At 32.8% G+C, this 27945-nt stretch overlaps 2 protein-coding genes across 3 annotated transcripts; one reads left to right on the top strand and one right to left on the bottom strand.

Annotated features, from left to right (window-relative positions):
• The first annotated feature begins 3950 nt into the window (after positions 1-3950).
• Positions 3951-5059, top strand: LOC123660245. Its single transcript, XM_045595337.1, has one exon. It carries the CDS (start codon positions 4022-4024, stop codon positions 4805-4807), a length of 786 nt encoding a protein of 261 aa, XP_045451293.1. The 5' UTR covers positions 3951-4021; the 3' UTR covers positions 4808-5059.
• Positions 5060-7742: 2683 nt separating this feature from the next.
• Positions 7743-19855, bottom strand: LOC123660246 (eukaryotic translation initiation factor 5A). Of its 2 annotated transcripts, none has more exons than XM_045595338.1 (4): positions 19793-19855; positions 16971-17206; positions 13842-14043; positions 7743-9476 (listed from the first exon to the last, which is right to left on the bottom strand). In XM_045595338.1, the coding sequence occupies exons 2-4, from the start codon at positions 17177-17179 to the stop codon at positions 9405-9407; spliced, it is 483 nt and encodes a 160-aa protein (XP_045451294.1). In that variant the 5' UTR covers positions 17180-17206; positions 19793-19855; the 3' UTR covers positions 7743-9404. The 2 variants fall into 2 exon arrangements, with proteins under 2 accessions (XP_045451294.1, XP_045451295.1); XM_045595339.1 differs by having other exon boundaries at positions 19727-19803.
• Positions 19856-27945: the final 8090 nt, after the last annotated feature.

The raw sequence follows: 27945 nt of genomic DNA on the forward strand, positions 1-27945 counted from the left end.
GGACTTCAAAACAAGATCCAAGGAACACATGGCCGACGTCTTCTGCCGAGCAGTGATGCACCTCGCAGCATGATAAGATAAGTGCCCTATATTCATCCAAACCCATGATTCCCAATCAGCCTATTATTTGGATTTGAATATGAATATGAACTAGAATAATATAAACTACAATTGAATTTAAGTTAATTAATTACAAGACACCTCAAAAAAGAAAGAAAATAAAATGAAATGATGCAAATGTCTTAGCTGAAGCTCCTCAATCGACGACACATAGAAGACCGGCGCGAAGCGGCAAGACAAGATGGCAGAAGCCCCAACCACGTTGGTGCGCTTCATGTACCGCAACGCTGAAATAGTCGGCCAAATCGTCTAAGCATCGCACAATAAATAGGATTGAGGCTCAATATTGCCTTTAGAATTGAATTAATTTTTGATTGATAGGGCTTATGTTCTTGAATGTACGCGTCACAATAAGAATGATCAAGGTTCTAGTTTTCATAATAACATTTCAACAAATAACAATAGTAAAATGCAACATTCAAAGCCTGTCAATTACCATAATCATCATAATCATTTTAATCATTATAATCATCACATTAAGCGTGATCGACCAATTTCAAATTCATTTATTACTACAAATCAAAACGACAATAGCACTTCGTCTAGGTGTATTGTCTGCAATCAAAATCATAGGATTTATGATTGCCAAATATTCATATCTAAATCCAGAGAGGATAAATTAAACGATATTTCCAAGTACAAATTATGTATTAATTGTTTAAGGCAGGGTCACTCTTTAGTCGAATGTCGATTAGGGCCATGCAAAATATGTAAGAAACGACACAATACTCTATTGCATCCAGTTGACGCACCAAAGGTCAACAGTGCCTCTGGCGAGGTCTCTGAAACTGTAGTAAACTTTTCAAACAAAAATTCAAATCAAGTTTTATTGTCTACTGCCCAAGTATACATTTTGAATCCAATCACTAAAGAGCCTCTTAAAGTACGGGCCTTGTTGGATTCAGGCAGTCAGTCGTCCTTCATTACAAAATCTCTTCAACAAAAACTTTCAATCAATTCAAATCCAATTTCTATTAACGTCATTGGTATCGGTCACTCAGATAACCAAATCAAAGAAAGCTGTGTGATCCAATTAAAATCCATTTACAATAATTATAAGACTAAATTAAATTGTCTTGTGCTTAGTAGGCTGACTGGGAATCTGCCTAAGGCACCTATAAACATACAACAATTAAACATACCATCGCATTTGCGTTTAGCTGACCCCGATTTCAATCAGCCAGCTCCTATTGATATTCTCATAGGAGCCGATCTCTTCTGGCGACTCATGAAAAACGACCGTATTTCTTTAGGTGCAAACAAGCCTATACTACAATATTCCAGTTTCGGTTGGTTGATTGGTGGTCCTATTTCTTATCAAGCTAAACAAGTAATGTGCAATCATTCAGTTATCAATGACAACCTCCCAAATGAAAGCAAGGTCGACAATTTACTAACAAAATTTTGGGAGCTAGAGGAGCTTCCCCAAAACACAATTTTAAGTGAAGCAGAATTAGCCTGTGAGAACCATTTTCGGTCTCACACTTCACGGCTTCCTTCTGGCAGGTTTAGTGTCAGGCTTCCACTACGCGATTCACCTGATTGTCTAGGTGACACATATAATTTGGCAAAAAGGCGATTGTTTAATCTAGAAAAACGTTTTAGAAAAAATATTTCATTGAAAACTCAATATATACAATTCATGAAAGAATACCAAAGTTTAGGCCATCTGTCAGAAGCTACAGTTGCTTTACCAGATCCCTCTTATTTTTTATGCCATCATGCTGTCTTTAAAACATCCAGCGAATCTACTAAGCTTAGGGTCGTATTTGATGGTTCCGCTTCTTCTTCTTCTGGTTTCTCAATTAATGATTTGCTAATGATTGGACCTAACATACAGGATTCTCTTTTCTCCATACTAATTCGAGCTAGAACATACAAATACCTGTTGACCGGAGATATCGAGAAAATGTATCGCCAAATAGAGGTCAATCCAGACGACAGAAATTTACAGCTGATTTTATGGAGAGAGGACGAGTCTTTACCAATCAAAACAATGCAGCTAAATACTGTCACTTACGGTACCGCAAGTGCCAGCTATTTAAGTACGCGATGTCTATGGCAGATAGGAGATGAATGCGACGATAGTCTTATCAAAAACATTATACAAAAGGATTTTTATGTCGATGACCTCATAACTGGTTCTAATGATATCGAAGAGCTAAATTATATTCAAAATTCAATTGCACAAGAATTAAATAAGGGTTGTTTTAAATTACGTAAATACAAAAGTAATCTGTGTTCTATTTTTGAGAATTGTAATCTAAATTTGCAAGAAAATTTTATGTTAAGTGAGGCTTCAAGTACTCTAGGCTTAGGTTGGAATCCAAATAATGACATGTTAAATTTTCCAATCAATATTCCTCCTTCAAGAAATACCATTACAAAGAGAAGCATCATGTCGGATGCATTTAAAATTTTTGACCCACTTGGTTTATTAAGCCCATGCATCATGCAGCCAAAACTTATGTTACAAAAATTATGGAAGCTTAAATCCGATTGGGATCAACCAGTACCAATAGACATTGAAAACGCTTGGAGAGATTTTTCTAAAGATTTGCTATCAATTTCTAATTTTCAAATTCCTAGATTCGTTCTTATTGAGTCACCACAAATTATTGATATTCATTGTTTTAGTGATGCTTCATTGGTTGGCTATGGTGCTTGTGTCTATACTAGGGTTACGTCTTCAAATAATCGCATTGAAGTGAAGCTTCTGTGTTCGAAATCAAAGGTAGCCCCCTTAAAGCCTGTTTCAATTCCTCGATTGGAACTATGCGCCGCTTTACTTTCAAGTCGTTTAGGCAAGGCTGTTCTAAATTCTGTTAGATTCACTCCTAATTCGGTCACTTATTGGTCTGATTCTAGTGTTGTTCTGGGATGGCTCAGTAGTGACTCAACTAGGCTAAAAACCTTTGTGGCTAATAGAGTAGGGGAAATTCAGGAAAATACCAAATTATCTTCATGGCGCTATGTACCAACCGATCAGAATCCTGCTGATTTAATCTCACGAGCTACTACTTTAATTCAGTTGCAGAATTCAGATTTGTGGTGGCACGGACCAGCATTCTTGACAGAAGATCAGAATGAGTGGCCCGTATTAAAATCTTGTGACAACATCAATTTACCCGATGTAAAATTCACAGCCACAGTAGTGATCTCAGAGCCTATTATTGATTTTGAGCGGTTTTCTAACTTCAACAGATTACAAAGAACAATGGCATACATCATTCGGTTTATAAACAATTTAAAAAATCGCAAGAATAGGCTCTCTGGTATATTAACTGTCGATGAACTAAATGAAGCTTTTAAATCATTATGTTTAATAGCTCAGCAACAAAGTTTTTCTGTAGAATACAAAATCTTACGTAATAATAAACAATTAAATTCTAAATCTAAAATTTTAAATTTATCACCTTATATTGACGAGGATAAGTTATTGCGAGTTGGCGGACGTCTAGATACTTCTAACTATTCCTATGATAAAATTCATCCAATACTTTTAGATTCATCACATCATTTGTGTAAATTATTATTTAGATATGAACACATTCGTAATATGCATGCCGGTCCTCAACTGCTGCTGGCTACAATTAGGCAAACAGTTTGGCCAATTAGGGGTAGATTATTAGCACGTTCTACCGTTCGTAATTGTGTGCGTTGTCGACGAGTGCAGGGTAATACATTGTTGCCAAAAATGGGGAAATTGCCTTCACAACGCATTACTCCTGACTTCCCTTTTAAGTCCGTTGGAACTGACATGGCCGGACCATTCTATATTGTAAATCGTAAAGGCCGCGGGGCCAGGTTGATGAAATGTTATCTTTGTTTATTTATTTGCCTTCGTTTTAAATGTTTACACTTAGAGGCCGTTAGTGACCTCTCTAAAGATGCCTTCATCATGACTTTGCATAGATTTGTTTCGCGCCGCGGTAAACCAGCTGAGATCTATTCTGATAACGGACGCAATTTTGTAGGAGCGGCAAGGGAGCTCAGTAAATTCACCGATACACAAAACATCGCGTTAACTGAATTTACAGCTCAGCAAAACATCAAATTTAACTTCACTCCATCTTACTCTCCTCACTTCGGCGGCATATGGGAGGCCGGTGTGAAATCGGCAAAGTATCATATCAAACGAGTCATGGGGAATTCACATTTAACTTTTGAAGAAATTCTAACTTTGTTTGCACAAGTGGAGGCTATTTTGAATAGTCGTCCCTTGTGCCCATTATCCACTTCCCCTGACGATTTCCTTTTCCTTTCCCCAGGGCACTTCTTGATCGGAAGACCACTAAATGCTCTGCCGGCTCGCGCCTTGGAGAATGAAAAGGAACCGCAATTGAAACGCTACGCACGACTCGAGCAAATCAGGCAACATTTCTGGCTGAGGTGGCAAAAGGAGTACATCTGCGAACTACAAATACGTACAAAATGGAAAACAAACAAGGCTAAACTAAAGGTTGGAGACTTGGTGCTCATAAGTGAAGATTCCCTGCCGCCGTTATGCTGGAGTACCGGACGAGTAACCAGGCTATATCCAGGGCCAGATGGGATTCCTCGTGTTGCTGATGTTCAGACCACGGTGGGTTGTTATCGCCGTCCTCTGGTTCGCCTCTGCCCGTTACTCGACGATGAAGACACAGAGTTGAAGAATCTGGATTCTTCAACGGGGGGAGTATGTTAAGGAACGTCTCACATTTTCATTGCGGTGCAACTCTATAACGATTCACATCGTGTGATCCATGCTTAATTTATCGGTTATCGGTGTGAAGTATCTATATAAACTGTGAGTGCAATAGACAATCAGTGATGTGACAGAACGTTGGGTATATAAGACAGTGATTTGACATGTAAACTCTCTTTCCCATACTTCTTCTCGTCGTACGAAGTGTTTGCCTAAACAATGTAATCTTGCAATATAAAATAATTTAGTTTCTCAAATCTTTCATTTTCTCCATTTCAACAAACAACAATGCAATAAATACAAGCAACAAAGCAACACAACGAAACAGATAGATAAAAGTAGTGTATCGTTTTTAGTGTTAGCTACTCGTACGAGTCGTCACGCATGCCTCACGCGAGGCATGCGTGACTCATGCTTAGCGCTTCCTCGGACAATCGGATGAGTTCGGCTGTCCTCGTACGATACCTCGCCTCAAATGAGGGGTAACACGTGAGGCCTCAAAAGCTAAAATGAGGGGCTGCCACATCCTCAAATTAAAATGAGGAGTCATCACTATTCAAAACCGTAGGTCAGTTGCGCCGTAGTCGTCCAGTCGTGACAGTGACGTCATGACGATAGAAGTGTTGTGCTTTACTACGATTATTTTTTATTTATGCTATTGTAAGTATATATAACGAGTGCAAGATAACACAAGAAAAAATATTGAAAAAATAAGCCTTCTTAGATTATATAAGTAGTCATTTATTACATAAAAACCAACAAAAACAAGTCACTGTGTGGTACTCGTTAACGACTCTTGGCAACAATATTTTTTTCGTAGGTATTTTTGTTTGTTTTATGCCTTGGCGTACAGGGCACGGGAGTGGATTTGAGGCGTGGCGGTCAAAAGGTTAATCTTATTTCATAAAAAAACCCACATTTATTATTCCATTGATCTTGCACATTACAGGAATTTCAAACAAATACTACCTATTTACAAATAATTTGAAGAAATTTTACCATATTTCAAATCACTTTAGTGATAACCTTCCTGGTTAGTCACAAAAGTCAGTAAATGTCAAATTTATATTTTTGATTGTAAGCCTTTTGATTTCGAAATTTAGTATAATAATTTTATTATTGCTAGTACATTTCCGACTTGATTACGACAACCACTTTTGTATTTACTAGGATAAATTATTCGAGCCCACCGTTACAGGTATCGGCGCGGTTTTTTTTCAACCCGACTCCCAAAAGAGAAGGGTTCCGTAAGATGCTACAACTTTGCCAACACTGCTCAACATTGCCTAAATTCAAAATATGTTAAATTATTGTCGTTGTGAATTGTTTTTAATGTCTAAAGTATTATTAGAAGCAAGTCGGCAATGCATATGGCAAAACTAAAATCAAACTGCATGCGAAAAAATAAAAATAAGCTGTCAAGTGTCAGTATCACTTCCAATGTCAGTCACGATACGCGCGTTTTTACCGGCTCGAGCACAAATTTCATTTTGTGAATATTTAAGCCTTATTTACTAAAGTATTATGATGTATATCAAAGATAATATGCTGTTTTATATATTTTTACTACTTTTTCTGTTTAAAGTAGTATTTTAAACAGGCAAATCTTGGTCGGCAAAGTTGTATTAGATTTTCGAAAAAATCGACATAAGATTGCCTAGGGATAGGGATAGGGATAGGGCTGCTACTTTTCCGGCGTGTGCTCATTAAGTGGTGTGGGCTAGACTATAGACGATCGGGCGTCGATTTATGGGGTTTTGGGGGTTTACTTTCTGGTATCACTCCCACCATACAAAACTGCATGGTTATGGAGATTATGGAGACATTCATAGTTAAAGTTTTAGGTTAGAAGAATTTAGATCTATTACAATACCTTCGAGCCCCGCGTCAGACTCCACCTTAGCTCCGGTGCTGCGGAAAGTGCACTTATGCTACGTTCCGCAGCTTTCACACTTTAGTAGGAGTTAGTATTAGGAGTACGTAAAAATGATCTCGACTGCAAGATCAACAAACGATACTAACATAACGACTGACATATAACGCATTAAAAAAAATGGGGTTATTTAGCGTTTATCTTAGTAGGTACCTACTACGATAGAAGTATTTTTTTCAATTTCGTACTAAGTACTCTATTATGTAAAACGAAAATGTTCTTCATTGTCGATTTTATTTCATACAAAAAATACATTTCGATATGATATTTTATTTTATTTACCTATCATGGGCAACCCTACATCATATTCACTTTTGTATGCAAATTCGGAGAAACCTGCACAACTTTGCCTAACCATATTTAAAATAATATTGTATAGTAATTAAAGACTTTGTGAAAAATACCATGGAAAGAAATTATAATCATAACGAGTATCAAAAATTTTGCTTTGATACTTATTTTAAAAGATATTTAGCTAGGCAATGTTGTAGTTTGTAACTTAAGTTTGCCTATTTTTTTAAAGCACAATTTTGGTAGTTTAAATGCGTTTATTCGTTAGAATCTACTTTATTACAGTAGCTTAGAGTCCAACATTAAACAGTAACTGAAATCACTTAGGACTATTCGTTAGAATCTACTTTATTACAGTAGCTTAGAGTCCAACATTAAACAGTAACTGAAATCACTTAGGACTTTCTTTAAGCAAAAGGAGTTACTGAGAAAAAACTTCAAAATCCGCGCAAAGTTGGAGCATTTTACGGTTCTTAATTAGATTTTTTTTATGTATGTTAATTTCGATATTTTTCTTTTGAAGAGAGAAATTTTTACGTGTTTACCTTCATAGTGTTTTCGTTAGTCGTTAAGTGAACTGTATTTTTTTAATTTTAGATAACCTAATTTTCCGTCTACAGTAAATGTAGTCGAACTAATGTTTTTTAAGAAACCAAAAAAGGTTATTAAAGAAATTAAAAACTAAAAAAATAAGAATCACAACTCACGATATCGTTTTGTACAGATTTTAATTCGACACTTTTAAATAGTTACTGCAATTCACATATATTTATTAATTAGCTGATGCTATTTAATTCGGTAATGTTTGCACATTGACAAAATAATATACGTAAAAAATTGCACAAATGTTGAATATTGAATTTTTTAATATTACTAACATCCTTTTATTCAATTCTTACGTATATACAAATTCATCACTTAATATCATCGCACAGATTACGATCCAACCCTTGCCCGTAAAAAAGTAAATAATTGCTTAATAGTTACTTACATCGTAAACTTGACGTTTCACTTCACAAAGATACTTAAGAATTTGCTCTATCATAAAGCGATTCAACGCTGGTTCCGAGACAGATAATTTCACAAAACAAATTATCTCTTACGAGTGTCAACATTGGTATTATTTCATTATCGAACTAGTAGCGACGGCGTTAAGGTTTTCATTTTGTCCATAAAAGAAAAATATCCTCGTTACTAAAGTATTTTATTTTACATCTGCGGATGTCTTTACAAATACTTTAGTTCTGTTTATAAATAAAAACTTGATTACAAGCTGCTAAGTATAAAAACTTCACCAACAACAACGATTATGCAATTTCGAAAATAATGTACATTTCAAACTGACAGACAGTCTAAGATTTTGTAGTTTTTACAAATTGCGATGTATGAATAAAAAAATATTTTTTTTTTCTATAGGGCCTTACCTTACATTCTTACATAGTATTAGTATATCATATCGTCTTTGACAATTTGATGTTAATAAAACGTTAATTTAAAGGATATACAAGTGCATAGTACCCTACGGAACTATACCTACGCGAGCCATTCGGTAACATACTTCATACGTTCAAATCAAAGAGAGCAAGGAAAGGCCTCGAGCACGTACTCGTCTAGTGCTAAGTTTATATAAGAATAATCAACTATTTTATCTAAAAAATGCATTTCAGTCTTGACTGAAAATATTGGATTTTCGAGTGACAGTGGTCAGTCTTTGTCACCGATCGGCTTCGACACTTGGCTAATTTTGTGAAATGTGTATAGAAACGACTCCGAAAGGAGGCAATTTGAACAGATGAGTGTTACACGGAAGGGTCGCTCACGAGGACAGATCAATCACACACCACATTCAAGAATTTCTCTTTATTTCTATTTTTTTGTAATTTTTATTTTTTTTATCGGTTCTGTTATATTGATTAAATTAGCGTTAAATTATGATAGCTTCAAGTCTGCGTCCATCTTTCCGTTGGCTCCGATGTCTTTCGCAAACGGCTAGCAAAATAACTATGAGACTTAGGAAGCGAAAAGAGAACAAACAAAACAAAACAAACGTGAAGTGTCGCCGCCGTCCGTCGCAGGCCATCGCATCGCTTTCGGTCCTAATTAATTCAAATCTAGCGTCGAAGCTATCTGGTCTATGGGCGACGATCATTTACTTCGAGAACCTTCTTTCAAAAAACGATATCGTAATAAAACTCGCAATGTTTTTTCGCAAGTTACACGAAGGCCGGCGGACGGGAGGGGACGGCGACGGCCGGCGTCGAAACAAATTTACGTTAAATTATACATAATATTATGTTTTACATTTATGTAGAGTTGTTGATTGTGTATAAAAAATGAAATGTTTATTATAGTCCCTATAAATGCTGAGTCAGTTTATTTGTCGAGGGCCGTGTTCGCCTTCACCGCGATGACGCATTCCTCACCGCAGGACTTCAGCACGGTGCACTGGAACAAACATATAGATTTATGAATAGATTGCTATGATGGTTATTTCGAAATAACGGCGTACTTCTACAATAAAATATTACATTAGTATGCTTTTTTATTTCCTTCTCCTACATGGAGAAAGAGGCCTATGCGCGTTACAGACTGAACCAATCAATGAAATATTTTTAATTTTTATTATAATGCTTTCTGTAACAAACGATTTCATAAGTTTATTTATATTACTCCTAGATTATGAAAGATAAATTGAATTCCTATTTTGATGTTTTACATATTATAATGTTTAAAATCCGGTTATATATAAAATAGAATTATTATATATATAGTGTTATTTCTTGAAATCTATAAACTAAGGTCAATCGATATTAAAAAAGAAATTAAAATAAAATAGCCTTTTTCATGTTAAGATATCTAAGAATATGTATATATATTATATTGTATACATATTCTTGAGATTATAAAAACAGCAGTTACAAGGATCATCAATCATGATTATCTCCGGATTTATGTTACTGATGTCATAAATAATGACACGCCCTTTAAATGTAGGTCTCATTTTCATGATTTCATTCCATCATTATTTTAACACAGATTCACAAGAAATTATAGATTAAAATTAAATGAACAAATAATTTTTGCTTTTCAGCATATTATGTAAATAAAATGTATATTATATCCTAAAATAAACACAATTTGTTACCATACACGGTCAGATGTCAATCAAATTAAGGAATTCTTTGGCGAATGTCCAAATATAAGGTCAAATGATAACCATCTAACCTTTTCAAGCTTTCGGAGTAACTACATTGTGATTTATTAGAGTAATGTGCCACATAACCTATAATTTTTATATGACTTACTATTATTTTTAGTTATAAAGATAATTATAACATTGCTTTTTGTTTAATAAAATAAATATTCTCTTTGAACATTATTACCTAAAAATTAGTTCAATCGTCCTTATTCTATAAGCTATCATTACACAGAGCCATAGAAGTGTATTAATCTGATGATTATTACAACTCAAAAATATTTAATAGTTGAAAATTAGCACATTTAAGTGTCTTTTTATAAACCATACAGATAACATAGTAGATTTCTTTTTAAATAAAACTATATTGGCAAACAAGCGTACGGCTCACCTGATGGTAAGCGATTACCGTAGCTTAGACGTCTACAACACTAAAAGCATCATAAGCGCGTTACCGACCCCATCCCCAATTTCCCCCAGGAGTAACACTATTGTTTATCATAATCAAAAATTGTTTTATGCAAGTAAGTTCAAAATGCATCATTAAATTGTCATTTTAAAAATTAAAATTATATTTGTTTTTAATAAGTTAAAAACATGTCTTCAAAACCCATAGTCCATATAACTAGTGATGCAAACTAGCTCAGGTGAAGGGCAGAATAATTATTTACGAGTTCATTTAGCACCAACACATTATTAAATATGTCAGAGACTCTACACTCGAGGTAAAATTGCATTAAATATATAAGTAAGCAATTTAAATGTAATTGGCTTACTTTATATTAATTAGTTAGTATTATATAAGAACATTTAATTTATAACTTAACACTTGTATATGCTGAAACAACAATATAATGTCTAATCTGTTATTGTCATCATTTTTTGATTTCGTCAGAATATTATTGAAGCCATTGGAGTTGCTACAATGTTAATAAAACATTTATATAGTATATTAGTACTTTGTTCGAGTATTCTAATTGCACACCAATCGTTTGTTTACTTCCTAACTGCAGTTTCTATTTCGTGTCCTATACCCAAAGGTTGTCTGGAAGAGATCGCTCTCTCAGCGATAAGACCGCCTTTGTACATCTTTCGTTTTATGTTTTTTTTTCTCTGTTGTTTCTTTTAATGGTGTACAATAAAGAGTATTATTATTATTATTATTATTATATTTGTCTAGTTGTGCCCGCGCCTTCGTCCGCATGGAGTTTAATAAAAAAGTTATTGTTTAGTTCGGAGAGTTATAAAATAAATAAATTTCTAAAATAAAAGTAGCCTAAGTTACTCCTTATTACATCAGCTATCTGCCAGTTTAAGTCCCGTCAAAATAGGTCCAGCTGTTGTAGAGATTAGCCAGTACATACAAACAGACAGACAGACAAAACTTACTAAAAAATGTTATTTTGGTATATGTACCGTGTATACATCCATATGCAGTTAGTAAAATGCTGTTATTTTAATATATAAACAGACACTATAATTTTATTATTTGTATAAATAAAAACAAACATCAATTACTGGATGTAGGTTATTAATTTTCTTTAAATACTAAAACTAATCATACCATATTAAAATTATATCTACGTTTTAGCTTAGTAATAACTTTTTTATCAAATGTATGAAAAGATAATTAATTAATCGTCACTTAAGGTCCGTAGCTTAAATAATTAAGATATACACATTTAATAAAATTGACTTATTATGTGGCTTAAGCAGTTATCTTCAAATTGAAGAATTTGATAAAATGATGCAACTTTTTGTACAATATGTACTATACAGACAATATAGACTAGTGCTCTAAACTTTATTAAAACTTTGAACGCCATGGGGAACACCAGTTGGGCCTCACTTGTTTAGTCCATGAGGCCAGTTTGTCTTTATTTACAAAAAATTTTGATGTTTTTATTGCACTACCGATACCTATTCTTAAAGATCTTACTTGTTTTTCCCTACATTATATGACATATTTTTCTAGGACATATTTTTTTACTCGACTCTAGCTGGCAATCATGTGGTATCCCCCACGACATGCCCTTATGGCCCAAACAGAAAAACTAAAAAATCAAGTGGCGTTTCATTATGTTAAATCCTCTGCCAATGCAAACGGCTCCTCGGCAAAAGCTGGGGCACATCGCCTAAAATTGCTCTATGGCTTTACAAAACCATTGTCAGGCCTATAATCACCTACGGTGCAGTAATCTGGTGGCAGAGTTACAGAGAATAGCATGCTCTGCAATCACTGGCTGCATGCGTACCGCCTCCACGGCAGCTCTTGAGGTTATGCTTAACCTGGCACCGCTCGATCTGTTTATGCAACAGGAGGCAGCTATGTCAGCTATCAGGCTGTGCTTGTGGTGCAACCAGGAGGGTCCACACAATAAACTTTGGAGCAACCTTGTGAGGTATGAGCCACTACTTGCTGCTCCATGTGATAGGATTCCCAAACAACATATTTTCGAAAGGAAATACCATTTGAGGCTGAAAGAGACCAGTCCGGCATACGCGAGGTCCTCATTTACACGGATGGCTCGAAAATGAGGTCTGGCACCAGTGCCGGAATGTACTCGCAAGACCTTAATATCATTTATCACTAACGCTGGGCCAACACAGCTCCACCTTCCAATGTGAGTGTGTTGCGATAACCCACGCAGCCACCGACGTCGTGTCAAAAGGCATTAGGGATTGCAACATCCTTATTCTGTGGGACAGCATGGCTGTACTTAAAGACAATTCGACCAACTCTTAGTCTTATATACGAATATGATGAAACCCTGGAAGTATTGGCCTCACATAATGAGGTAATCCTCCAGTGGATAAAAGGACATAGTGGATCACACGGAAACGATGCCGCCGACGAGCTTGCAAGACAGGGGTCCAATACAAAGGTTGCCGGCCCAACCATCCTAATGCCGCTACCATTTGGACAACTGCGCTCGTGGGTAAGGCAACTCACAACGCCCTATGGGGAAACCAAACCGGCTGCAGACAGTCCAAAATGATATTCACAGAAATATCACCGCACCTATCGTGCCGACTGCTCAGTCTTAACTGCCTGGACATCAGAATAGTTGTTGGCACGATTACCGGTACCGATTACCACATGACACTTAATCACCAACTATTCATTATGAATGCAACGGACAGTCCTCTTTGCCGGGGATGTCTGGCTGTTGAAGAAACAGCCGCCCACGTAATCCTGGAATGCGAGGGAGTGGCCGCACACCAGGCTACCATCCTTAAGGAAATAAGGACGCTCCGAGAAGCCTGTGAACGCCCCAGGAGGCTTCTGAGCTTCTGGAAGAAGCTGGGCTGGCTGAATTAGTCAGCCCTCTTTTCATGCATAACGGACCACCTTTGTGTCTAAATGCGGAAAACCGAGCCCACAACAATACAATACAACATGTTAAAAAACTAGATGACCAGTTAAGACTATAAACGACCTCATAAACGATTAACGACGATATACACTAACAACTAAACCTTTTTGAAACATCATGTGCCCATAAATAGGCTAGCAGAAAATAATTTTCTATATGATCGAATATATCCCAATATTTTAACTTACATACTTATAGCCTATAGGCTTTTTTACATGATTAGAGAGAACATCTCACCAGCAACTCCTTGCCGCTGTCGAAGTCTGAGCGAAGCTGTGTGCCGAGGTCTCCATCAGGGATCTTTAGGTCCTCACGAAGGTCACCGTTGTCGGCCATGAGTGTAAGGTAGCCATCATCAGATATGTCGGTTAGCTGGTAGTCCTCACGCTTCACGTGGGGTACGTCCATGTTGTGGGTGGACGGGCATATATCTTCATATCTGGTGATAGAATATTTTTGTTATGTATTGATTTAGACTAACATAGGAATGCTGGGCATAGGTCACTTTCACCATGTAGAAGGATTTTGATAAGTGTCTGATCAAAACAGATTTTGTGGCCTCAACTGACTCACGTGGACCATGAAGCAATGAATACAGAAGTCTAACTGTATTTTAAGCACTTATTTATTTGCACACACATCTAAAAACATCAGTTTTAATATCATAGTTGCTTTTTAATAATATTCTTAAAATAAGTTAGCTAATCGACGCGATAAATTATATAACCACAGGTTTTGTTATCACAAAAAAATTTAATCCAAACTGAAACGGAAACTTTGGTCAGTCTTTAGTTTTTATATAAGGTGAAATTAAATTTATCAGTCATTACTGTTTGATCACCGCTTATGTACCATGAGGAGGCTGTCTTATGAGATCTAATGTATGGGTTTTGTGTTACGTATTAATTAAGAACAGGTGTTGTTGACATGCATTATAGACAACAGAATATGAGAATAATGTTAATATTTATCTTCTTAACCACTTTTCATATTTAAATAATTTTGATAAGAATTTTATCAGCGTTTTTATAAAAACAAAAATGCAATATAATCAGATAAGATAGTAGGAATGCTACTCCTGCGTATTTTTTTTACATTGTATTGTATTGTATGTAAATAAAACGAAATAAGTTATAATGTATGTATTAAGATCAATAATTTTTTTTTGTATTTTCCTTAAAGCCTACGGAAGGTTTTAATAATAATAAAAAAAAAATTACTATTAAGTTTTGAAGAACGAAGTCTGTCCGGGCTTTTGTCGAAATTTTTAAAATTTATGAATAAATAGTACATAGCATATTGTAGAAAAATAAATAAGCTTGGTAGTACAAATAAAATCAGACAGACCGATCAGATCAGACAAACAGATCTTGAACGGTTGAAATTGTTAGTTTTCATGTAGTTCAAGACCTTTCAATAATTTACGTAAAAAGCAGAATAAGTAGTTGTAAGTAGTTCCACAATTATCGTCAGTAATAGATGTACCTCTTTTGTAGCCAATAATTGCTTTAACGTGGATATATTAAGTTCTAAAGGGGTATGATCTATTGTGACAGTAAGATTTATGTGTACTGCTTTTATTTGCAACTAACACAACCTTAATTATTGAAATTGTTTTTTAAAATCATATACTTAATGTATGTATCCATTTTAATTCTAAGCTTAGTAAAACATTAAATGTAATGTTCATTCATTCATTACAGCCTATACAGTCCACTGCTGGACATAGGCCTCCACAAGTTTACGCCAAAAATAACATGAACTCATGTGTTTTGCCCATAGTCACCACGCTGGGCAGGCGGGTTGGTGACCGATGTGTAATGTAATTTAATTTATTTCGTTTTATTTTATTCAAACTGGTGTAACTTTATTGGTAATATTTTTGTATTGTTTGTAATATTAATCAATTAAATAATTTTTGACTTAGCAAAATTATTATCATAGATCATTAGACTAAATAAAAATGTGTTCCTAAACGGTGATCCCAAAATACAATTGTAAAATGGGACGCATAGCCGGAACTGATGTTTACTTTTCGAGTACCCTCAGCACGAAGGCGATATAAATCGACCTCGCGACTCTATGGGCTCGCATAATCAAGATTTACTTTCAACTGTTTATGATATAGTTTATGTCACACTAAGTTACTGATAGATTTTACGAGCAGGAGATAGTCTTTAGGATGTTTTATTTATCTTGATAAATATACAAGTTTTTGATTCACAAGTTTACAAATAGAAATAACTGATAGAGTTGATGATAAAATAGCAAATTAACTCAGAATCTATTGGATATCCAACAGATAGCTTTAACAGAAAGAAGTGAAAGACCAAAACACACATATAATAAAGTGTAAAGTGCATATTGCTTTATAGCAATTTAGCTTTTTTTAAATTATCAACTTTTGACCCGGAGTTACGACACTTGAGTCGTTATTATCAAAATATCACGAGTTCAAATTAAAAACTAGATTTTTTTTAACATTCACATCAAGGTATTTTTCTCCTGACATCAATACATCTTTTTTTCATTTTTGACTATTTAAATTACGCATTATTTTTTTATCGTATCTATCAAAACAAAACCTTTTTAAGATAAACCTTTTTAAGTAGGCAGTGAGTAGGAGTACTACTAATTATTTATTTCTACTCCTACTGATATATATTTTAGACTATATTACACTCTTATTTAGAGATACTTTTTGAAATGAATAAAAATTAAAACTATTTTTTAGTTTTTAGTTTAACACACGATTTAAATAGTAAATAAAAATAAACACTTGATTACACCGGCCCACAAAAAAAGTGCTCTGTACCTTTGACCAGAACCACAAAGGGATATTTATTTAGACATGCTAAAATGCGAATTTGGTGCCCGTTTGGTACACCCCCTTATGTATAAATACCAAAGCACCATTAAAAATCGTGATCGCAAGAGGTGTTAGGGACCAAACGGAACTCCAAATTCAGATTTAGCGCGTCAAAATGCATAACCCTAGATGGTATGCTCAAAGGTACAGAAAACTTTTTTTTGGGCCAGTGTCATTAGCACTGGTTTTCATCAAGCACGTGAACTGTTTTATCATACTGATAATGTTTGTATGAAATGAGTCATATCTTATTATAGACTTGAAGAATATTTCTAATTTGTAACTTTAGAGTACAATTTTAAGTTTGTTAGTTTTTTTTTTTAATAACGATACGATATTTACGTTTTTAATTATTATAACCAAGCATTTTTATGTTAGAGAGAGTTAAGACACCCAATTACAGAAATTTATTAAGACCAATATATATGTATATTTTATTTAACCATTTCCGTATTAAGCGGAAGAGTTGAAAGTTATTTAAACAATAGTAAACTCACTTCTTTCCGTTGAAAATATCAATTCCAACAAGATGTACTTTAGCGTGACCGTGCTTGCCGGTTTTAGATGTGGACATCTCGACGATCTTGCAGGGACGACCCTTCAGCATGACAAAACCGTTTTTGCGTAGGGCTGAACATTGCATAGGAAAAGTGGCCGACGCACCAGAGTCCCCGGTCTCGAAGTGAGTATCCTCAATGTCACCCATTTTGTTTTTTATTTAAAATACGTTGATCTGGAAATGAGGTTGATATTATTAGAATATTGTTTAAAAGCTATGAGTTAATGTGCTCAGTGAGTGATTATAAAACATATAGTTAGAAATGTATATCTGCTCTTAGGGTCCATTTTACCAGTTGTGGTTGTGGATATAGTTTATTCTGCAAATAAGAATATATTTTAACAGCAAAAGGCAGATAAGGCCATTAATAAATAAATAAACTGTAATCTGTTGGATACTGTGATCTGTCAAATAGCATTACCCACAACCAGTGAAACAGGCCCTATAAATTATATCCACTCTCAGTATTGTTAAAAATAATTATATGAAATCTAAGACTATTTATAGCTATTAAACGTAAAATACAATGTTAGCATATTTAAAATGGATATTTGTATTCCTGGACGGTGATCCCAAATCACAGTTGTGAAATGAGACGCATAGTCGGAACTGGTATACAATTTCTGAGTACCCGCAGCACAAGAACAGTATTGAACTGCCATTGCGACTCTATGGGCTCAAAATCTCTATTTCTAGAATTTAAAAGCAAAACCTAACAAAAATAAAATGAAGACAAAAATTTGTAAATCATAAAATTTATGTCATATTCATGGTAATAATTCATATATGGTAATATCATTAACAAACATTAATAGAACATAATGTCAATCAAATATATGTACATTTACATACTTTTTCCTCATTACTTAGTATTTCTAAAATATCAATGTTGAAAATAGAGTATTAAAATAAACCTTAAAAACGAAAGTCTTACATGAACTATACAGACTAAGCTGATGTCGTAAGTATATATTCAATTTCTTACTATAACAAAGAATACTCTTCAGTGTTTTATAGTAACTGAACGTGTCATATGCTATTGGATGATCTAATTGATACAATCTTGCCATTAGCTGTTGACCACAACACAAGATGAACTGCCAAATTTAGCAAAGTTCAGTGACATCTAATGTCAATGAACTTAACCATGAGGTTTGTGTAACGTGAAAAAAACATCTTATTTTGATAAAATCACTGACTCACAGTATTGTAATTACATTACACATTTAGAGTAACCATAATTTAGTGTGTATTTTTGTTGTTTTTTTTATAACATTTAATTTAAAAAAAATGTATAAAATATAGTGAAACATTTTAGTAATTTATCACTAAAAAGATAATGACAAAGAAATAGACCATTATTTTTAGAGAATTTCCAAAAGAAGTCAATGTTGACAAAGTTACGCCACAATAACATTTCATCTATCATGTTTATCTACCTAATAAAGTACATGCCAATTATTCATTATTTGAATTCAAATAATGTACAGTTACAATCTGTTCTAAGAAATACAGTTAGTGCAAGAAGAGTGAATCAAAAATTATCATCAAAATGAGTACTAAAAAAATTCTCGTTGATTCTCAGTGTATTAAATCATTAATGGAATTATATGAGAAAGGATGTATTTTTAATTAGTTAAATATATGAGAAACCTGCCTACTAATATATTTATGAAATTTTAGTTTTAATTATTTACTATAATTAAGGAATATATATTTCTAAATTGTTAATATCAGTACAAATAAGGTACATATAATTTTTTGTGTTTAAACAAAATTTTAACAAAAATGGTACAGACAAAGAGTTGTGTGGAATTTGCACATGGTACCAAACCACATTGAGTGTACAGATAACAAATATCGATTTATATTTTACGACTTTGTATTGACATTCTGCACTTTCTAGATTAAATGAATGAATATGCACATTTTTAAACGCAACTTGATAGGATTTAAAATAATAAAATAAGCAAGATTTATTTTAGGACGTGACTCACGTTAAAAGACATAAAATTCAACTAACTGTTTCGTATTATAAAGCATTAAAATGCACAGCGATATCTAAAACAATGAGAAAAATGTTTAACACATATTGTACTATTTATAATAATAAAAATAATCACAATATTAACTGGTCAATAATATATCACGCAAACCCTGTAGATAATAACTAGTCACGCCTGTCTTCGTTATCTAGACAGTAGACATATGAAAATATTAGCTGTGCGATGTGAAAATTCAGGCGACCTAACCCCACCTAGCGCTTTACGGCGAAAACCTATCCTTTGTACAAAACTGGGATAAGTCAATATTATGTACACGACATTTAAGAAAATTACAAAAAAGGAATGCAACCTTGCTTTCATAAATTAAACGTGTGACATGGACCAGAATGGAATACGAACATGTGCCTTTTTTCAGAGACATCTTGATAGTGTCTTCAAGCACTATTGACTTACATTTACAGAAAAAACATTATAAATCTACACACAACAAAGATTACTTTTAATTTAATTTAAAATTTCTAAATTAAACGTCAACTTTCGAAAGCATTTTGGAAATCATATAAGAAAAATAGCAATTTTGACAAACGTGCCGGCACAGCGTTACAACTATATTCTATTTTAACACATAATACACACTGTTACATTACGCTGTTTGCACAAATTTATATTCACTACAGAAAATACTTACGAAAATAATAATTAAGACTACTGAAAGCAGTTACACGATAAAACTAAGATATTTATCGACACTCACATGTGACCGACGGGTTCTTCAACCGAAAGGTCAATTTGCGCCTGCGTAGCACCTTCCTCACTCACTTCCTGTCGCGGGGTTCACAATAAAGCCAAATGATTGTTGTTTAATGGCGCGAATTACGAATTTTAATACTAAAAATGTGTCTTTTAATCAATAAATATAAAAAAATAAAGTTTTAAAATTAATTTATAATTTTTAAATTAGTAAGAATGTGTGTAACCAAATTGATTCAGGACATTTAGTAAAATAAAATAAATTGTTTTCCTGTTAGAGTACCGCTGTTTTACCGACGTGAGCTTATAATATACTAAAGAGAGATGGCAGCACCAGCAATACTGTTGACGACTTGACGCCTGTGATTATCGAGTGTAGAAGAAAGGAGCACCATCTTTATATATCAGAAAGTGTCCGTTCAAAGCACGTTCAAAGTCATTAAATAGGAGACGCCACTGTAGCACGAGGGTAATTTTCAAATAAAGCTCTAAAAATTTAAAAATAAGGAGAGGTAGTATACATACGGATAAAAATACTTTCGTTTTACGATTTTTATCAAAATTGCTTCTTTATATTCACTTGCAAAAGCTCTTTATAATTCATAATAATTTATTAAGTTTCAAAGTTATCTCACAGTAACTGTTTAGGCTATTTATACCAAATATTTTATATGCTAATTTAAACTCTAAAATTAAATCATATTACGATATTTATGGCTCTCCACAGTCTTAACATAACAAAAATATTATAAAATGGATTTTTGTATATTATCTGTTATTTGAAAATAGTACATCGAGTTTTCACTAGATGGAGCCAATTAAGCATTCTATGCTAGTCGAAATTTTAAATTGTTTTAATAGTTTATTTATCGAACAATTATTTTTATGTCCAGCGTGGTGACATGCTCTATGCTCCATGGTGGTGACTATGGGCAATACAAATGAGTTCACGCCATTTTTGGCGCAAACTTGTGTAGCCCTATGTCCAGCGTTGGACTTTGATAGGCTGAACTGATTGATGATGATGATAATGATGGTGATTATTTTTATTTAATAATTTTTTTATTTAATGTAAATATTTAAAATTGCATCATTATCACTAAATAAGTGTACAAATTTTAGTAGGTACGTTCTCTTTTCTTAGCTTTATCAATTTCAAGAACTTAAAGATATACCTATTTGATAAGTTTTACTGTACATACCTATAGACTTTTGTATGATTATTGTTGGACGCTGACCTATGTTTTTCGTATTAATTCGAACGTCATATTTTATAAGTTAAATGATTAGATTAAATTTTAAAATAAAGTCTTTTAATGACAGTTTTTTTTAATATTATAAAATCGGAACGGCTGTGAATCGAATAATCGTAGTAAGTTATAATTGACTTATAGTTAATATTACAACATTTATAATCGGAATTTTTGGAAACAATTCTTATTATACTTAAAATTGTTCTCAATTTACCTACTAATTATTATTATTTTTATATTTTGATCCGGTGAACTCGGATATGAGTTGGTAAGTTTTTCCAAACAAAATATGTATATCTTGTTTTTTTGGAATTGTCCTAATTGGTAAACAAACCGCTGTCAATCGTAATTCACGTTTTTTCCGCATTTATCACTCACTTTCACAAAATATTAGCTTACGGACATTTGTAAAACTCCATTTACTATTTATTTCACTAAAAACAAATATCAATTTATCATTTTAAACACATAAAAACTACAAAATACGAATTCCGAGAGTACAGATAACTAATATTTTCGAATATGACATTTCAATATCTTTTTTTATAAGGCAAATAGGGATGTGGTCATAATATTTTTAGAAGTGAATGAGTATAAGTAAATGAACAGCATGAGCGATAAAATAGGCCATGTTCTTTAACTATATTTTAAAATTTCACGAATTATAACTTGTTAAATAATATTACAGTAAAGCGATTTGTTATTTATTTGTATTTTGTTATTAATTGTTTTTTTTTTCTTCTTTTTTTTATGTTGAGCGCACAAAAAAAAATGCTTACAAAATATTGCAAATGTCAATCATTTATGGTAAAGTGTTCATTGTAAAGGTTTTATTTTATATTATGAATATTTCTGAATATCAATTTCATCCTGAACATTTTTAATGCTATCCCATATAATATTAAAGTATACCACATAGCAACGGCATAAACGTTTACTGTAGTTCACAGGAAAAAATTTTGAGACTTTAGGATGAGACTTAAGATTACCCAATGAGAGCTTCGTGGAGTACAATGTTATTAGTCCTTTTTTTAGATGTTAGAGAGAGTGTGCCGCCGGCGCAAGGTTTTTTATTCATAGTAAATACAAATAATGTGACAATAATATTAATAGGGTCGACTTTTTTTAGACACAGGCGGCCCCTTTATTTTGTTGTAAATTTTATTTTTGGTTTTTTTTTTTACCGACCATATCACATAAACGAAATATATAGGGGACTGTCCACTTTGTATGGGGGTTTCGGCCCCGAGTGGACAGTCACTGAGAATAATAATTATATATTAAGTTAGTAGTACTAACAAGTATGAATTAGAAAAATGATATAGTTTTGTATCCAGGTGTTTCATTTTTTGTTTTTTTGTGGATAATTACAAGAAGGTTTCTGAAATAAAAAATCATTGTTTTGTTATTTTTGTTTTACTAATCGGATTCGTACGTTAACAGAATGTTATCTAAAAACTAGGCAGGTAGATTTATAAAATCTTGAAACCTTTTTCAGCCCAAAAACCAAATAATTTCATGACATGGCCACAACAACCTACTGTCCGTCGACCAACCATGCAGTTGCAATAATATTTTTTTATGGCTTCTCTGCCTGACCTTTATTGTTTACATATAAAATAAATACAAAATATATTTTCCTACTTATGAATATGCCTACTGTGTATTTTACGTCGCAGTAGTGATGAATTCTCGGTTGACGGAAAACCTTACAGTAGGTTGCTATATCACCATGAAAGCAACATCGAAGTCAAATGAATGTATGAAGCAAAAGTCTGTAGTTTAGGGTTGCCATAATAAATAATATTTTCAATAAACAAATAAATCGATTAAATCGATAATCGAATTTAATATAATTAATTGCTTGCTTTTTATTTAGTCAATAACAATGTTTCTAAAATAGTTTATTTTTCACCAAAGTTAAATGTTTTTTTACTAAATACACTTTTATAGACTTTTTTTAGACTTTTTTCTTATTAATTCGATTTAACAATACTTTTAATCGATTTTAACAAATAATTGATTTAAAAATATTTTAAAATCGATTGTTCGTTAATAATAATGGTTTTTTTAAGACTGGCAACGTGTTGTAATCAAATCACCAACCGAAAATAAACTAGAAGTATATAATTAATGAATTAAAATACTTATTAAATAAACTTTTCATCAGTTTATATTGATAAAACTGCAATTCACGAATAAACATGATTTAATTTATGAAAATTATTGGTATATTTGTTTTTTTGTATGAATTCTGTTCACCTTGGGCCAAAATGGACAGTCCCCTTTGTTGCCTTTTATGCTCGATGCTCGATTAATATTTTTTTTCGTAATTCTGTACCTCTACTAATTCTTAGCAAAAATATTCAATATATTATTAGGTTTTGAAATAATTTTAGCAATATGGTATCATTAAATATTTCGATGTAAAATTAATTTTACTTTGTCTATGGCTTATTGATATTGTTCATTCATTTGCTCTTTGTGTCACTTCACTAAGCTACACTATACTCTAATTGTCTGTGGTCATAAGTACGCCATATTTGTTTACCAATTAGGACAATTCCAAAAAAACAGACCTTACTTCCCGTTATTATTATTTCTAAAGTTTTTGAAAGTAATTGTTAGTGCATTTTATTTCTTAGGACGATTTTATTTTTGACTTATCGTGATTTTTATTTTGAAATCCCGATATTAGAGCGTCGTTGCAGACGACATGGTCACGGGTGTCTTATCACCAGTCAAAATAAAAATCGCAATTACAAACTTGTTATCTGTAGTATTAATTTTCGATCCACAACACCATTACCAAATCACACCAAAGGCCGATTCTCAGACCTACCGGATATGCACACAAAGTTCCATAAAAATCAGTCCAGCTGTTTCGGAGGAGTATGGTAACTAGTTTTGTGACACGAGAATTTCATATATAAGATATTATATCATATTAAAAATAAATTAACATTACATCTCTGAAACGGTTGGACCGATTTTGACGGGACTTTCACTGGCAGATAGCTGATGTAATAAGGAGTAACGTAGGTTACTTTTGTTTTACAAATTTATTTATTTTGTAACTCTACTAATTGAAAAATAAATCTTTTGTTAAATTCCACGCGGACGAAGTCGCGGGCTCAGCTAATAATTAGTATCAAAAAGAAGGAGTACGAATATTCATATATTAGGTACTGTTTGTTACAATTAATAAAATTACAAAAAATGGCAGACGAACATTAAATTAACAGAGCAAATCGGTCCTTAATGAGCCATGCGATCCAAGACAAAAATCCGACATGACTACGACCGCAAGGGTTTAAAAGCTTTCTTCAATAAATCACGAAGCCCTTCGGTGGGGGCGCGGACAAAGGATATAAAATTACGCAACATTGATGTAGTTATTACGGAGCGATTAGGCGTTTTGCTTACTCACGCGTCTGTCATTATTTTTCACCAACGCAGTATTTGCGCTAATAGATCAGTAATAGATTTTTATGGATTGTATTCTTTTCTCACTGTAGTATGCTTTACATTATGATTTTTATAGAAATAACAATGAGATTATAATCTAATGTACTGAGTTTGAGTCTACTATTATGATTAGTAGCCGATATTCATTTTTTGCACGTTAAAGGCTTAAAAAAAATATGATCGAGCCACATGATACAGATACCAAGTTCCATTGGAGTACTATTATATGATGAACTGATCTGATATTAGAGATGAACTGATAATTCCAAGTTTGCGTCGAATTTGTCCTCAAGAAGTCTTAGTTAAAGAAATAAAAGGAAAACTAACAGTTGAGAATGGCAATAGACTGAAAAAAAAACTTACTATTTAACATAAAAGTTTTAGAAATTTATTCGAAGGCAGAACCAGTTTTAAAATTAGCAACAGATGTGTAGTTCTTATTTAAAAAAAAAAACCGGCCAAGTGCGAGTCGAACTCGTATACCGAGGGTTCCGTACAATCAAAATTATCAAAAATATTTTTATTATGTGATGTAACTAAAAATTTATGCTTTTCGTAATTTTTCGTAACAAAAAAATTTCAAGGTTCTGAGTTCACAATAAGTACCCTGTAGGTTTGGATTTCCATGCGAGTGTCGACAATTTGCAACATAAACGGCTATATCTTTTGATTGCGTTGGCTTAGAAGTTTTTTTTTTTTTATAGCTCTAAGGTACAGTAGACCTAATTATTTAATATGAATTTCAACTTGATACCTTCACGCGTTTCTGATAAAAGGATCTTGACAGACAGACGGACTACAAAGTGATCCTATAAGGTACGTAAAAAAATAAATAAATAAATAAGCAATATTTTTGTTGTAGTATACATAATATTATGTCTGGCTTGTTTCATAAAAATAAAATCAGTTGTCAATGTCGAGTCGTTTGGTTTCATAACAATCTTCTTTAAAATGGAACATTGTCTTTGAGAGTTAAAATAAAAATTATTTTGCTGGTCAGTCAGTCAGGTGCAAAAAGAAAGATAATCACAAGATTAGAAAGTAGGTAAATCTTTCATTTTGTTTATGCAGGATGGACCCGTGGCAAAATTAGCTTACCAAAGAAACGATATAGGTATTTTAGCAGATTATATACGTTACGTGTTTTTCTAAAAACATCATCATAACAATCCGAAATCATAAATTTTTATTTAAAATTGCCTAGCACCTAAATATCAAAGTCCTGAAGCTGAGAAGTCATGATACAAGCCCACACTTACTACTATACTTACAAAGAGCCATGAATGGTTTACGTGTAACTGTTAGTGACATAATCAGATATGATAGAGATCCCTAAAAGACTATCATTTTCTGGTTCTATTTAAATTATTGCTACCTATATCGAACTTACTATGAGCGGAGAACATATTTAGTAGAACTGGTGATAATCTGGTCAAAACAATTAAAGTTTCTACTTACCTATATATGTAGGAGAGTTGTGGGAGTTATTACAAAGTTTCATGTTTATTTTGTGAAAGACAAGAAGTAGTCATCGATTTATAGGTAAAAATGTGATTAATGTAAAATATAAAATCGGCCAAGTGCGAGTCGGACTCGCGCACCGAGGGCTACGTACAAAAATTATTAAACTTATTTTTATTATATAATGTAATAAAAAAATTATAACTTTTCGCAATTTTTCCTTTACAGACTGAACAGTAGTAGACTTGAGAATTTGATAAAAATTTCAGCTTGATACCTCCACGCGACCCCGAGAAAAAGGTCTTGACAGACAGACGGACAATAAAGTGATCCTATAAGGGTTCCGTTTTTTAATTTTGAAGTACGGAACCCTAAAAAACGATTACTGTTAAACATTGTCGTTACATAGTTTATTTATCATCTTAAAATTATTTGAAGTTGCGAATTATAATGTATCTGTTTTAGTTTCTCCATGCTTATTTTGTTGGCTTTAGTATTTACTTAAAATTTGGAAGTTAATACATTAATACTTATTTATATGTATACTAATTGTATAATATATTTGTAATTAATGGAAGCCGTTAATAGCATGGGAGTCTGAGATTCATTTATTAAAGTACTTTTATGGCAAAATAAGTTCTTGTTAAATTTAAAACTAGTTAAGTAATATGATTATTTTATTGAGCGAAAAGATTCATGAATATCTAATATATGCTAACTGACCCCACAAATGTTGTTTTGCCATATGTGTTATTAATCCCCGTATTCCCCCCCTTCCCCCCTTATAACTTAGGAGTATGAAAAATAGATGTTGGCCGATTCTCAGAGCTACCCGATATGCAATAAAATTTCATAAAAATCGGTCCAGCCGTTTCGGAGGAGTATATTGTAACTAACATTGTGACAGGAAAATTTTATATATAAGATATAGATTATATGTATATTAATACGTGATGCAAAAAAATTGTAACCCTTATTACGAAATTTGCGTGAATAGAGGAGTTTTGTAATTTCGCTCGCTTATAGTTTATACTCGTATATAGACGGAGTGCAGAAACGTAATTTTAATTTTTAAATTCTGCATGAAAAATACATTAAATCAATAAAAAAATATTACACTACTCTTTACTTACACTTTTTTAATGTTCAAACTCATAATTTATTTAAATTAATTATGGTTTCAACCACGTGGCGACCCAAGTGGTCGAATAATACATATAAAGAAGTTATTGTGTGAGACTCTATCAATAAGCGTAAACAGAAAATGCCATTCATGTTTACAAGAAATAGATCGAATTCAATGTCTCAAGCAAAACTATCAAAAAGCTAAAGTACCAATTACAAAGTAAGTTACGTTTGATAGTTTAAGCACGCAATTCCAGTATCAACTAAGTACAGGTACCTCAAACTAATAATAAAATTATTTAAATTGCCTCTATTCTTAAATATCTCCAATACACGACTATCGCTCAGTTCCAAAATTATTACATGTATTTTTTTAGATTTCAATAGATTCTTCTAGAATAATACTTCTAATGATATTCTAATTATTAATTATCTGAAGAGATTCAGGATCTCCACAGATTGACTTAAATTACAAAGTATAAAAAATTAACAAAGCGAAGCTGATCTAGGGATTTAATTCCTCTTAATAATAATGTAAAATCCGGTTTATGTTTAAATTTTGATTAACAAGTCATCTGTATTACTACGTTAACATTTTAACTTTTTAACGCAAGAATTTCTGTGACAGGTTATTAAGGGCTCGTTCACTGGTTGTAGATAACGTTATTTGACGGATAACAGCATGCAATAAATAAAAGTTTGTAACATAATAATATTATCAATTTTTACCATCGAAGTACTGTTTATGAGACATTTCTATCTACAAATATGAATGTGAAAGTTGTAGTTTGATAATTACCTACTCCCTAATGACCTACTCTACCTACTGTTATTAAAGTATATACGTAAG

The sequence above is a fragment of the Melitaea cinxia genome, chromosome 15 (assembly GCF_905220565.1).
Source record: "Melitaea cinxia chromosome 15, ilMelCinx1.1, whole genome shotgun sequence".
Lineage (NCBI taxonomy): Eukaryota > Metazoa > Arthropoda > Insecta > Lepidoptera > Nymphalidae > Melitaea > Melitaea cinxia.

Coding starts and splice junctions, on each gene's coding strand:
- LOC123660245 (XM_045595337.1), top strand. CDS start 4,022: ATGACTTTGCATAGATTTGTTTCGCGCCGCGGTAAACCAGCTGAGATC.
- LOC123660246 (XM_045595338.1), bottom strand. CDS start 17,179: ATGGGTGACATTGAGGATACTCACTTCGAGACCGGGGACTCTGGTGCG. Junction 14,044..16,970: donor GATATTTTCAACGGAAAGAA/GTGAGTTTACTA, acceptor TTCTATCACCAG/ATATGAAGATATATGCCCGT. Junction 9,477..13,841: donor ACAGCGGCAAGGAGTTGCTG/GTGAGATGTTCT, acceptor TGTTTGTTCCAG/TGCACCGTGCTGAAGTCCTG.